Here is a 12,999-nt window from a genome sequence, read left to right on the forward strand (position 1 = left end):
ATTCTTTTTTTCTAAGACCTCCAAAATTCTAAAACACTTTCCTAGTCAATTGAAAATTTCTTCTTTTGAAATTGGTTGAATTTTTTACAGACAATAAGGCTTTTTTTGAGTTGTAAGGAACTTGAAGTCATGACTAGGATGAAGATAAGTATAAGGTTTCCTGATGAATATGATCCCCATGTGGCTCAGTTCATCAGAGCTAAGCTAACTGTGCCCAAGTCTAAGAACTTAGACAAGGCCCGTGGTGGGAAAGTAATGGCAACTGAGCTTCTCAAAGCTGCCATTGAAAGTTTTTAGCACTCTTACTGAATATCAAGCCCAATTAATTTAGGATGATTATTGCCTTCTCAAAATTATTGTCCAAAATCCACGATATGGTGGTCTTAATGGCTCCCAGAACACTTATTGTAATGCTTGGTCTAGATTTCACATGAATGTGGGTGCTTACTTTTCCTTGAATCCATAGTTTATATCAATAGGTGATTTCTTTGGAGTTTGTCCCTACCAAATAAATCCAAATGGCTATAGGATATTTGCCACCTTCTTCATATTTTACCGCTTGACAATTCTCCACAAAATAAACTTCCTTTAAGACTTAAAAATAATTCAAACTCAAAAAGAAGAAGGCTTCTATCATTTCCACCACTTCAGCCCATACATAGAAAATATTACCAAAAGTAACTAAGACCTTTACCACCAGGAGTACTTATACATGCCAGTTTTTTCATCGGGACACATAACTTTCCAAAAGGCTAGCCCTTTTAAAAGACCTGCTCCTCTAATTGACAAGAAGAGGAGAGTCGATGCCATGCTAATTGAGATTGATCTATGAGAGAGAGAGATGGAAGAACTTTATTCAATGTTAAGAATCCTTGTAAGGTTGGACTGATAATGTCTTCCCAGCGAGTGTATGTTGATACTTACTTTGCTAATGAATCTTGGATAATGCCACTCGAGGAGGATGACGAGGATGCTCAAAGTCCAACTGTCATCTTGTCTCAGACAGTGTTAGAAGATGCAACCTTAGTTCAAAATGACATAGAGTATTCAAGGAGAATATATGTGTTCTTAGACTAGGAAGATGGAGAAGTTATCTACACTCGAACTGCTTCGGAGAAGGATGGAGAATCAACAAGTGGATGATGCTCCACAATGTGAATGTTGAACTTTGCTATTTTTCTTTTCTTTTGTTGTACTAATCGCTTGTCTTTTTTCTTCATAGAAAATATGAGTTTCCTGGCTGCTATGACATCTTGTTCAAACTTGAAACAAAAAATCTAGTGCCAAAGGAAACCTCTGGTTAGGGAAGTTGTCTAGGGTATCCCTACTGCTTTTGTTGCTTCAAAGAAGAATGTCAGAAAGAGGAGTAGACCTGTTGATGCTGCTCCTCCTGCCAAAGTCTCTACCAGGAGAAATTTAGTACTACTGGTGCTAATGAGATATCTCTAATCATAATCTCTCTGGATAAGGCTGAGACTAGTACTCCGAACTCGAGTTCGAATTTGGTGGAGCAGCTACGTGCGTAGAGCTCTTGGCTTCTTGCCCATGGTGATTCCTTGATCGGGTCCAAGGCTGAGAATATCTCGTTGTAGAAGTTGGTTAGCACCGAACCTCCGCATGTTATTGCTCAAAGATGCTTCACCGACATCTTTGGGAAAATTATTTTTCTTGTCTCCTTCTATCTTAACTCTCTTTTGTTTACCATCACTTGACAAATTTTTCTTTTCTTCAGGATTGAGTTGGTTATGCTTACATCATGGATAAAAAAACACAAGAAGGTGGTCGAGCTTGCTAAGAGGCTCGAGGTTGCAAAAGATCTTGTTGTTGCTGCAAAGGACCAGGTGACTACTTTGAAGGAGAAGATTGAATCTCTAGAGAGTGAGTTGGCTAATCTTCGAGAAGTGGCTAGTGGTGCCAAAGCTCGAGAGAGTAGCTTGAAGAAGAGCCTGCCAATTGCTCAAAAGAAGACTTTTGATGTTGAAGAGTCTTCTCGTCTTGAACTCGATGAACAAACCTTATTGGTTGCTTACCTTAGAGATCATGTCAAGGCCTTGAAAGAGCAAGTGAATACTCTTGAAGACTAAGCTGTTCTTGATGTCACCTTCTACAATAACTTATGCTTTGATGCCATCTACAATGCCTGGTCTGCTAATGAAGGAGCGAAGTCATTCAATTGGTCGGCCTTCCCTAATACACAGGTGTCAAAGTTTGTAAAGTGTCGTGACCAGTGTTTCGGTGAAGAAGCTCTCCAAAAAATAGACTTTACTCTTAATGGTGGTGAGTTAGTGGTCGAAGAAGCTGCCAGAGTTGAACGCTACAACCCTAAGCATCCCGACTTTCCCCCTTCTACAGTTGTTGTGCTAGTTGTAGAGAGTGAGGATAAGGATGAGTTTACCATTGTTGTAATAAACTTCCTAGATGTTTCCTAAGTCCATTCTCCTTTTTTTTGTAGCATTTAACTTTAGTGTTTTAGTTGGTCATTCTCGGGCGACCTTTCCATATGGATAAACCTTAGTAAAATATTCTCAGAATTTGTTTTAGTTAAATTAGAAATTATTTCTAACTTAATAAAACTTTTATTCTGATGTTAGCTTTCTTTATTTTACTTTATCTGTTACCGCTTGACCGTTTAATTTCCCTGTACACCATGTTTTAAGAAACTCAACCACTAGGAGTAATGTCACTACTTCTTAAAGTTATATTTACCATGAGAGTACTTACGTATATGTGCAAAAAATTTTGAATGCTCATGTAACATATGGCTCTCGTATACCATAACATAATCTATGTGCCCCCAAGTTATCAAGGAAGTTCCTTCATTGGTCACTTTCCATACCGAATTCCCATGGGCCTTCATGATCATTGCTCTTGGGTGGTGTTACACGTGTGAACACTCTCCACTTATCAAAGGATTTGTGGGGTGTTAGTGTTGAACTCACTAAAGAAACAACTGAAGTTATCTCAAGACCAACCCTACTAGCTTTACTCAACGCTTGAGAGTGTCGTCAAGTCTGTCAACTGTAATTGATTAATTTTAATGAAGTACCGAAATAAATTTGTTCAACACTTTTTCTCATCAAATTAAATAAAATTACATTACTGTGAGCAAAGTTGAAAGAAAAAAGTACATTTAAAGTAGTAGTCGTAGATTTCCTTTTTCATCCAAGCTTAGCTGAAGTGATTCTCACTATACTAATGCATTGTTTGAATTTTCAGTATAAGTGCCATACCTTAGTGATGGACCTCTTAAGTTAGAGATAACTTCATCACAACCCTTTTAATTTAAGAGGCAGTCGATTAACTTGCACAAGGTAAAGTGAATCTTACTATGAAGCGAGCAATTTTGAGGACAACTGCTTTTATTTGTAGTACCGCCATAGATGCACCTTATTCCAATACCTTGGTACTGGTACTGGGTTCAAGTTGTAGTCATAGCATGCCAAATTTTAATAACCAGGTTCAAGTGCTTCAGTGATGGCATCTGGTCCTTCCCAATTTGACCCAAGTACTGATGTTGATGCGTCTTGCATGTTGAGGAATACTCATCTTAATACCATGTCTCTAGGTTTAAATTTCCTATCTTTAACCTTGGAGTTGTAGGGTTTTGTGACTCTTTGTTCATACGTCGCCTTTCTAAGATCAAACCTTTCTCTGATCTCTTCAATTTCATCTAAAGACTTGGCTAGCATTTGATGATTAGTTTATTTGTCAGATCTGAGTCTTCAATGTGATGGTGGTGTGAGCCCTACAGGTATCATGGCCCTTAGGTTCGAGAGAAGGGAGTGGGACTTGTTATTATATTTTCTGTTGTAGGATAAGCCCATAGTACTTCAAGCAATTCTTCAAGCTAATTCCCTTTTGCTTGCTCAAGGAATTTCTTTAGCATATCCTTAAGAGTTTGGTTGGCTGCTTCCACTTGTCCATTTGCTTGTCGATAGGCAACCGTTGAAAAACTCTTAATGATTCCATGTCTGATGCAGAAATTAGTAAAATGGTATTGTCGAACTGTGTTTTGTTGTCTGACACTATCTTATGTGGGAGTCAAAAGCGACAAATGATATTCTTGACCACAAAATCAAGAACTATCTTTGACATGATAGTGGCTAAGGGTCCTTCCTCGACTCATTTGGTGAAGTAATCTACCACCACCACTGCATATTGAATTTCACCTTCTCCCTTAGGTAGTGAACCTATAGGTCAGTTCCCTAGACAGTGAATGGCCAAGGTGTTTGCATACTCTTGAGTTCATTCGGGGCAACTCTAGGTATTTTGGAGAATCTCTGACACTCGTCACATTTCTTGACATAGTCCATCAAATCTTCTGCCAATGTTGGCCAAAAGTACCCTTATCTCAAGATCTTCTTTGAAAGACTTTCCCCCAACATGGTTGCCACAAAGGCCCTCATGTACCTTGACCATAAGGTGTTTTGCTTCTTCTTTTGTGACAACCCACAAATTGGCATTAAAATCTTGTTCTATACATTACTCCATCCATGATGATAAAACGAGCTATTTTCTCTCAATCTTTTTGCTTCATTCCAATCAGTTGGAAGAATACCATGTTCTAAGTATTGTGCAATTGGGGTCAGACATGATAGACTATGTTGATTATCAGGATAGGCTCTAAGTCTTCATTAATGCTCTATTTGGGTAGGCATTCAGTGGGAACTACACTAAGAGTGTCAAAATCTTTTGTACTAGCTAGTTTAGCTAGTGAGTCTGCATTTGCGTTTTATTCACGTAACACTTGTTGGATGGAGTAGTGCTTGATCTGCCTAATATATATTTAGCTTTGCTTAAGTATGCGATCATGTTTGATCATCGGGCTTGATACTCATTGAGAATCTAATTAACAACTAGCTGCGAATCATTGTAGATCTTAAGTGATTTGACTTTTATTGCTAGTGCTAATCATAGTTCTACTAGGAGTACTCCATACTTTGCTTTGTTGTTTGTTGTGGTACTCAAAATGCAATGCACTATGAGTTTGAAATCCCTCTAGAGTAACTAAGATGTGCCCAACACTAGAACCGTGCTTGTTAGAGGATCCATCTACATATAGTCTCCAAGATGGTCTAGTGTCCTCCCGAGTTGCAGTCTCAGGCGTGTGGACTTGGTCTTCACATATCATGGGATCGTCTTCTTCAAGGTTAGTGCAATTAGCAATAAATTCTGATAATGCATGCCCTTTGACTGATGTTTGAGGTTGGTAGGTGATTTTAAACTAACCTAGTTCAAATGCCCACTTTAGTAGGTGCCCTAATGCTTTTGGCTTCATCAGAACCTACCTAAGTGATTGGTTAGTTAACACCTTGACTGTGTGAGCTAGGACCAAGAAGTAGGCCAGCTTCTCAATGGAGGGATACCTTAACTCAACCCTAATGAGACACTTATTGGTGTAGTAGACATGGTGCTCTATCCCTTCTTCTTCACACACTAGAGTAGCATTGGCTGCATGCTCGATGATGACAAAATAGATTTATAATTCTTCCCAATCTATTGGTTTGATAGGATGGGAGGTTTGGCTAGATGATGTTTGGGAGCTCATAAGGATTGCTCACATTCATCAGTCCATTTAAACCCCTTGTTGCTTCCTTTAAGGAAGTTAAAGAAGGGAACACACTTTTTGGTTAACTTGGAGATGAACCTGCTAAGTGCAGCAATTCATCCATTAAGGCTTTGCATGTCTTTTATCTATGATGGTGACTTCATGTCTTCCAATGCCTTGATCTTTTCTAGATTTACTTCAATCCCTATTCAGTTGACAATGATTATAAGAAATTTTCCTGACTGGATGTCGAAGGCACATGTTAGAGGGTTAAGCTTCATTTGATATTCCTATAGGATGTTGAAGCATTCCTCTAAATCTTTGATATGGTCTTTGGATTTGTTCGAGCTAACCAACATATCATCAATGTAGACATCCATATTGTTCCTGATTTGGTTGTGGAGCATACAGTTGACTAGTCTTTGATAAGTAGCACCTGCATTCTTGAGTCTAAAGGGCATTACTTTGTAGCAATAAAGCCCAATGTCAATTCAAAAACTAGTATGCTCTTCATCCGGTGCATGCATGCTTATTTGGTTATAGTCGGAATAGACATCCATGAATGTGAGGAGTTCATGGCCAGCTATTACTTCCATAAGATGATCAATTCGTGGTAGAGGGAAACAATCTTTAGGGCATGCTTTGCTTAGCTCAGTGAATTCGACGCAAGTTCTCTACTTACCATTCAGCTTAGGCACAAGAATAGGGTTGGGTATCAAAACTAGGTGGAAAGCTTCCCCAACAAAGTTGTTGTCCGAGAGTCTTTCAACTTCTTCCTTGAGAGCTTTGGAGCACTCTTTGTTAAGGAGCCTATGTTTTTATTGTACAGGTCGAAAGTTTACTTTGTGTATGTTGAGGGCATGACAGATGACCTGGGGGTTGATCCCGATCATGTCCTCATACCACAAAGTAAAAATGTCTTTATTTTTCTGAGGGAAGCCATGAGCGTCTTGCTCAAGACCTCCGTCAGGTTTGTTTCAATCTTGACAACCTTGGTTAGGTCTGCTATTTTGAAGGGAAGTTCTTTGTATTCCTCCGTTGGACCAACTCCCAAGTTGATTTCCCCAAAATAGGGCTCAATGTCGTCCCCGTCTCGGGTGCAACTTCAAGTGGCTTTAGGTGCCATCTTTGTATTTTTCGTAGTTTGAACTCTGAATAGGCCTTCTTCATCTTTCTAGCTTTTTCAAGAGAGGCTCGTTCGTCCCTCTGGTGCCATAGCAACAGAGGGGGTCTTGTTTGTCCCCTCTCAAGCCGTATTAATAGAGGATGTCTTCTTGGCAAGTGATAACGAAGCGTTATAGCACTCGCATGCACTTCCTTGATTGCCAAGGAGACAACGAATACCAGTTGCCATTAGGAACTTGATGAACAAATGGTAGATTAAAGAGATGGGTCGAAGGTCATATAGGTCTAGCCTTCCAAGAATCACGTTGTACAAAGACTTCACATCCACCACAATAAATATGGCCATGATTGTGGTTTTCCTTGGTAAAGTACCGACACTGAGCGATAGTTTGATCTTGCCACATAGAACGATGATGGTTCTGCTGAAACCATACATTAGCTGCTTGCATGGTTCCAGGTATTCTAAGGTCAAACCCATCTTATTAGTGATCGCTTTAACAGGATGTTTTAGGATGCTCCGTCGCCGATCATCACCCTTTCCACCATCATATCTACTATTTGCACCTCAACAACCTAAGGATCACTGTGAGGGTAGCTGACATGATAGGAGTCTAATTCTCCAAATGTGATGGGATGACACCTGTAGCATTGAGACTTTTAAGGAAATTATGTGACCTCTAGTACTTTGACCCTTGGTTCATGTCAGAGCGATCTTGCATACATTTCTAAGGCCTTGAATTTCAAGCTAGGTTAGGGCCTCCAATCACAATCTCTAGCTTAATTGCAACTGGCCTAGGCTAGAGAGATGCATTGCCCCCAGCTGGAGCTTCAGGTCGTACATACCATTGGAGAGCAACATGGTTTTGTCTAATGAGAAATTCTATCTTATCTCGCAACTGATTACACTCATTAGTGTCATGAACGTAATTGTTGTTGTTCATGTCCTTCTTCCCTAACTCTTTGAAAGGAAGAGGTTTGTTGTACGACATTGTTGATTGTCTGGCCGTATAGATTTCCTCTATAGGGGCCAAGAGGATGGATTAAGTGGTAAACAGAGGCTCATACTCCTATAAGGGCCTATCCTCAACCTTGGGCTTCTTTCCATCGGGGGAGTTGCCTGGCTTACCACCATTATTAGCTCTCTTTCCCCCTTTGGTTCCTCCTTTCTTCCCATTTCCCTACACCTCAGTGTTAGGGAATGGGGAGTCTAGTGGCTTATTCTTGCCACCCTTTAAGCCCTTGGCCTAGGTGATAGCTTTTTCTAATTTGATAAAGCCATTTATTCTATCGAGGAAGTCATTCAAGGTGTAAAAGATCTTAAGACAAAGGTCAGACCATAGAGGACTCATCTCCTGCTGCTTCGCATCCACTAAATCATTGAGTTCAATCTGGCATTGCGGGAAGGAGAAAATTGGTTGCCAACATTATTTGCTAGAGCTTTCCATGAGTCGATCGATCTAGGGAGAGCTTAAGGTACCACCACTGAGCTAGGTCTGTTAATGTGGCAGGGAAGATTCTGCATCTAACATCATCTCTCACACCTTCTAGATCGGTCTGCACTTCAAAGTAGTGAATGTAAGAAAGTGGATCTTCCTTCCCACTATATTAATGCCAAGAAGGGTTCTTAAACCTTGGAGGGATAGGAAGAACTTTGATACTTTTAGAGAGTTATGAGCAACGCTCTCTATCAAGTTCAAACTCTGATAATATAGGGGCATTGATCCCTTTCACTAAGGCTGCTAAAGTGTCGAATTATGCCTAGTTAACCCCATCGGTGGTGGTTTACATTCAGTTGGAGTTTGTATTACCCGTGTAGGGTCTCCTTTAGAAGTTCCCACTTCCACCGACCTTTTATTAGTTTGGAGGTCACGCAGGTTTCTTGGTCTTCCAAGTTGATCATGTACTTCAGTCTTTTTGTTTTCTCTTGACCACGGGGTCATGAAAGTAACACTGGTGAAGTCTCCGGAATGAACTCAGGTTCATCTCGGGACGATCCACTATGAGAGTGGTCATTCAGAGCATTGTAGTGGCTACTTCTTTCAAAGTAGTCTTCATCTGGATCACAAGTGTGAAGAGAATTGAACTGGTTTCTCAAGTTCAACTCCTCTCCTCTTACTCGAGGGAAGTACTCATACTGCTAGCCATCGAGGCCACAAGCAAAGTAACGACACAATTCACCCTTTTCATCTCGAAAGTATTTTTGAGTGTGAAGTGGTTCACTGGTCCTTACCTGCCTTATCTCATAGCCTCTGGTTTTAAAGTAGTGTCTCCTACTACCTCTATCAGTTTCAGTAGTAGGTCTCTTTCTCCTTGTGGGGTCTTGGGGCCTAGTGTCATGAAAGCATTGAGAAGGACTTGGCAAAGTAGTCATGTTGGTTCTATCAGTGTTGTGAGGTCATTCAATATCAGGTGGAGGGCCCATCAATTGGCACCCACGAGCTTAAGTCTTTTCGGGATCTTGTTCGAAGGTGCTTCCCCTCTAGGAGGCCTCCCCGCCTGGTGCTTACTTAATGCCTACTTGGTTACCAGGTGTGGTAGTTGTATTCCAAGAGTTAAGGGTTCCCCCTTGAGCATTAGTTCCCACATGACTAGTTGGTCGACGGGGAGTCTCTTTCACCAACTTAGAAAGACCCATGTGGGGAGTATTTCCTTGACAAGAGCAATAAGTTTCTCTGATATGCTAAGATAGGTTATCTCTCCATTGTTCTTGCTTAACTTGTCTGCTTTCAATATTCCTCCAATTTTCCATGAACCAGTGTTGAAACTGTTTGTGTTGGATGTCAAGAGAGTCTTGCAGCTATTGTTGGAGATCAATCACAGTTATGGTAAGCTAGGCAACCCGAGGATCGACCTCCTTAGGGTCATCAATCTCCACGTGAGGCGTCCCGGGTGGGATCTCGTTGCTGGTGCTAGTCCTACGAGCATTATGTGGCCTGTGGAGCTAGTTTTAGGGCCTCCTCCTTGCATAAGAGGTTAGGAGTAGTCCTGTTTCCAACTTCAGTAAATGCCGTGCCCCCAGATGTATGGCCAGAAGTTGGGATTCCTCTGTCAACACTTGTAGAGCGTGTTACAACCATCTCGCTAGTAACATTCTTTAGTTGTGGCTCTCAATGAAAGTATCAAAATATTGACTCAAAAATCTGGACTAAGACTTCTAAGCCACACCTGCTAGCTAGATTGGCAAGAATGAAATAGTTGTTAAGTAATTATAAGAGAGACCCAACAGATTTATAATAGTTCACTCCCTGTATCATGATAGTATTGGAGCTATGTCTACTTTGAGTTTTTATTTCTAACGAGATGGTATTATAGAAAAAGTCTAAGTGTCAAAGCTCTAATTTCTAGAGAGAGAAACTCTGACCTTGTGGGTAGTTTTCTGAATCTGAAAAATGAACTAAGGGAGCTCTACTTTTATAGGTGAAGGAGGCCCACAAAAATAGTAAAAAATAAAATTTGAATATTTTTGACCGTAGATGATGTCTAACGATAAAAATTAACTTCTAGAGTTGATCGTCGATTTTCAGAGTCTGGGTCGCAACGCTGGGACCCGCTCCGGGTAAGTTGGAGCTTATTTACATAACTCACTTTGGATGAAATTTGGGGTCGATAGCTTTAGAATTGCAATTGAAGTGTGAGACATGACTTGATATAGCATTGAAATTGCTTCGAAGCACAAATTGAATCATGTCAATTAGTTCAATATTGAGTGAGTTATGGCTGTTTTATTGAAGGCTATTCATAATCCAGCACCTAGGTTGACATCCAACGCCCAGGTTAACATATGACGTCAATCTAGATGCTGGATAAGTAGAAAAATGTCTAGGGGATGTACTTTATGATGCCTAAGTGATATTTTGACATCACTTAGCCTATTTTTTTATTTCTGCAAAGGCGGACACCAATTCTCGTAGATGATGCTGCTCTGCAGAAATGAGAGACTAAGAACTCTTCATTTCTGAGTGAGTTTCCCATGTTGCAAATGAGAAATGCAAAGTTATGAATTTGATTTCTCTAACTTCATGGATGTTATTATGGAATCAGAATTAGATAAGCAAAACTCAGCCCACCAAGCCATTTGTCAACCTGGGTGTTCAGTGCTTCATTTCTAAGTTATCGGTTTGTCATTTTGATACTTCTAAGGTTCTAGAGGCCTCCTACCTTGTTTTTGACCATTCTAGATTCAATGGTCAAATCAGATTTGGCATTTGAGTGATCAAAATCAGCACATCATGTTGATTGTCAACTTGGGCGTTGGGCCTAGCAGTAGGGCAGTCTGGGTGCTGGGCCCTATTTGCAGGGTCTCAAAATTATGGTTTTCTCCCTAAGTTTCCTTGAATATTCATTATTTCTAATAAAAAAAATGCCCAGAATACTTTTTGGAGAACTTGATCGGAAACAACCCAAGTTGACAATATGTCAACCTAGGCGCTAGTCCCCTTCTTGGCCCTTCAGAAGTTCCATTTTGTCCCAGGAAATAGTTGAATCTTAATAGTTGCTGAAAACAGAGAAGATGCTCAAAAAAGTTCTCGAAAAACATCATCAAAATTGGTCCAGGTTGACAAAATGTTAACTTGGGTGCTGGGCCAGCCCCAAGTGTCAATATGGGCGTTGTTCCTTGCTTTTGGAACCCAAAAGTGTTGTTTCTTCTCCAAAAGTACCTATCTTCCCATTTTTTATGAAGAAAAAAGAAGATGCAAAAGTCGAATTGGCAATCTGATACTCTGAAGGTGCCCAGATTGAAAAATTGTCAACTTATTTGGCGCTAGGTGCCCGGGCACCGAGTGCTCCTGGTGCTCAAAAATTAACTTTTTCCGAATCTAGTTCTCATGCCTCAAATATTTTTGTGGTATGTCTAGTTTATATCTCAATACAAAGTTTGACCCATTTGAACTAAGACGGTCCCGAAAACTAAAACCCTAGTTGAAAATATCAACATGGGCGCTGGGTGAAACCCTAGGTTTCCAGGTTGGCCTCCGGGTTGCAAGTTCATATAATTTCAACTGTCGAGACTTGGATTTGATTGCTCCATGTCTCTATGGTATAGAATACTGAAAGATAGTGAGTTGGATTCAAGTTATTTAAGTCTAAACTTCTATCCCGAAGCTCTGGAAGTCAACCTGGGCATAGGGCTAAGGTCTCCTCCAAAGTCGACTCCTATGACTCGAGCCTACTCAACTCCATAATGTCATCCTTCTTGTCACGTGTCAAATATTGATATCAATGTCACCAGGAAAATTTTTTGAGTTAACAATATATATTTTAACACTGCTTCCACCAAATATTTTGAAAGATTAAGTATAAAAGTACAATAATATTTATAAAAATATAACATTTAAAAGTATTAAATATATCGACTATCATATATACTATACAATAGGATAGGACATTAAAAATAGGATGATTATGATCATGTCTAAAAAAAATTAAAAAAAAAAAAAAAAGAGAGCATGATATATAGAACGGTGGGAAGCTTTGTAAAGGGATATAGATAAATATATAAATGAATTTCAGTCCATTATTATAGTGCTGATAGATTGTAAATATGATTCGGTGCAATATAATTCAAACTGTTGATTAAGCAAAAAGAAAAATAAATAAATATTTTGCATCTATTTGTTCTATATTCTATATGTAATATGTTTGGATATTGTTACATATTAAAGATTTTGTTAAAATGCAGGAATGATGGATGCAATATCAAAGGATATTTTGTATGGTCTTTGTTGGATAATTGGGAGTGGTCTTCTGGGTACACATCTAGGTTTGGCCTATTTTTTGTTGATTACGAAGACAAGCTCAAGAGATATCCGAAGAAATCTGTCCAATGGTTCACCTTGTTTTTAAATTAATTGATAACACTAAAATTTTACAATGAAATAAATATGACTGCTTGAACAAAAAAAATGTCACATAAATCCATGTAATATTTTGTGTAATTTGTTTGTCAATCCACATACTATCATTATATATTTATAAGCAATTTTACGTTAAACCCTTTAAAAAATCATTATGAGAATATAGCTTATTCATTTTTACACTTAAAAATAGTTTTTTTTTTTTTTTTTTTATTTTTACGTAATTCTGCTTAGAAAACCCTATTGCAACCAGCGCTGCAACCTAAATTGTAACAAAAAATCGTACAAAAACCTCTATTGCAACTAGCGCTGCAACCACTTTAGAAGAATATGAGATAATTTCTTTTTTTTTTATTTTGTATCGATATTTAGAAAAATATTTTTTATATATATATGTAAATTTTCACAAATTTTAAAAAAATTTACAGAATTGAAAATAAAATTTAAATATTTTATTGTAGATTATTTTAT

The 12,999-nt window shown here is 39.0% G+C and overlaps 1 protein-coding gene across 1 annotated transcript in view; it reads left to right on the top strand.

Annotated features, from left to right (window-relative positions):
* The window catches only part of LOC115700010 (beta-glucosidase 40-like), a 59,269-nt gene extending 46,715 nt beyond the window's left edge, over positions 1-12,554 (top strand). The window contains exon 14 of the mRNA XM_061102756.1: positions 12,354-12,554. Coding sequence (XP_060958739.1) covers positions 12,354-12,522 — 169 coding nt within the window. The 3' untranslated portion in view covers positions 12,523-12,554. The remainder of the gene's footprint in view (positions 1-12,353) is intronic.
* The last annotated feature ends 445 nt before the right edge of the window (positions 12,555-12,999 follow it).

The sequence above is a fragment of the Cannabis sativa genome, chromosome 8 (genome assembly GCF_029168945.1).
Source record: "Cannabis sativa cultivar Pink pepper isolate KNU-18-1 chromosome 8, ASM2916894v1, whole genome shotgun sequence".
Classification (NCBI taxonomy): Eukaryota; Viridiplantae; Streptophyta; class Magnoliopsida; order Rosales; family Cannabaceae; genus Cannabis; species Cannabis sativa.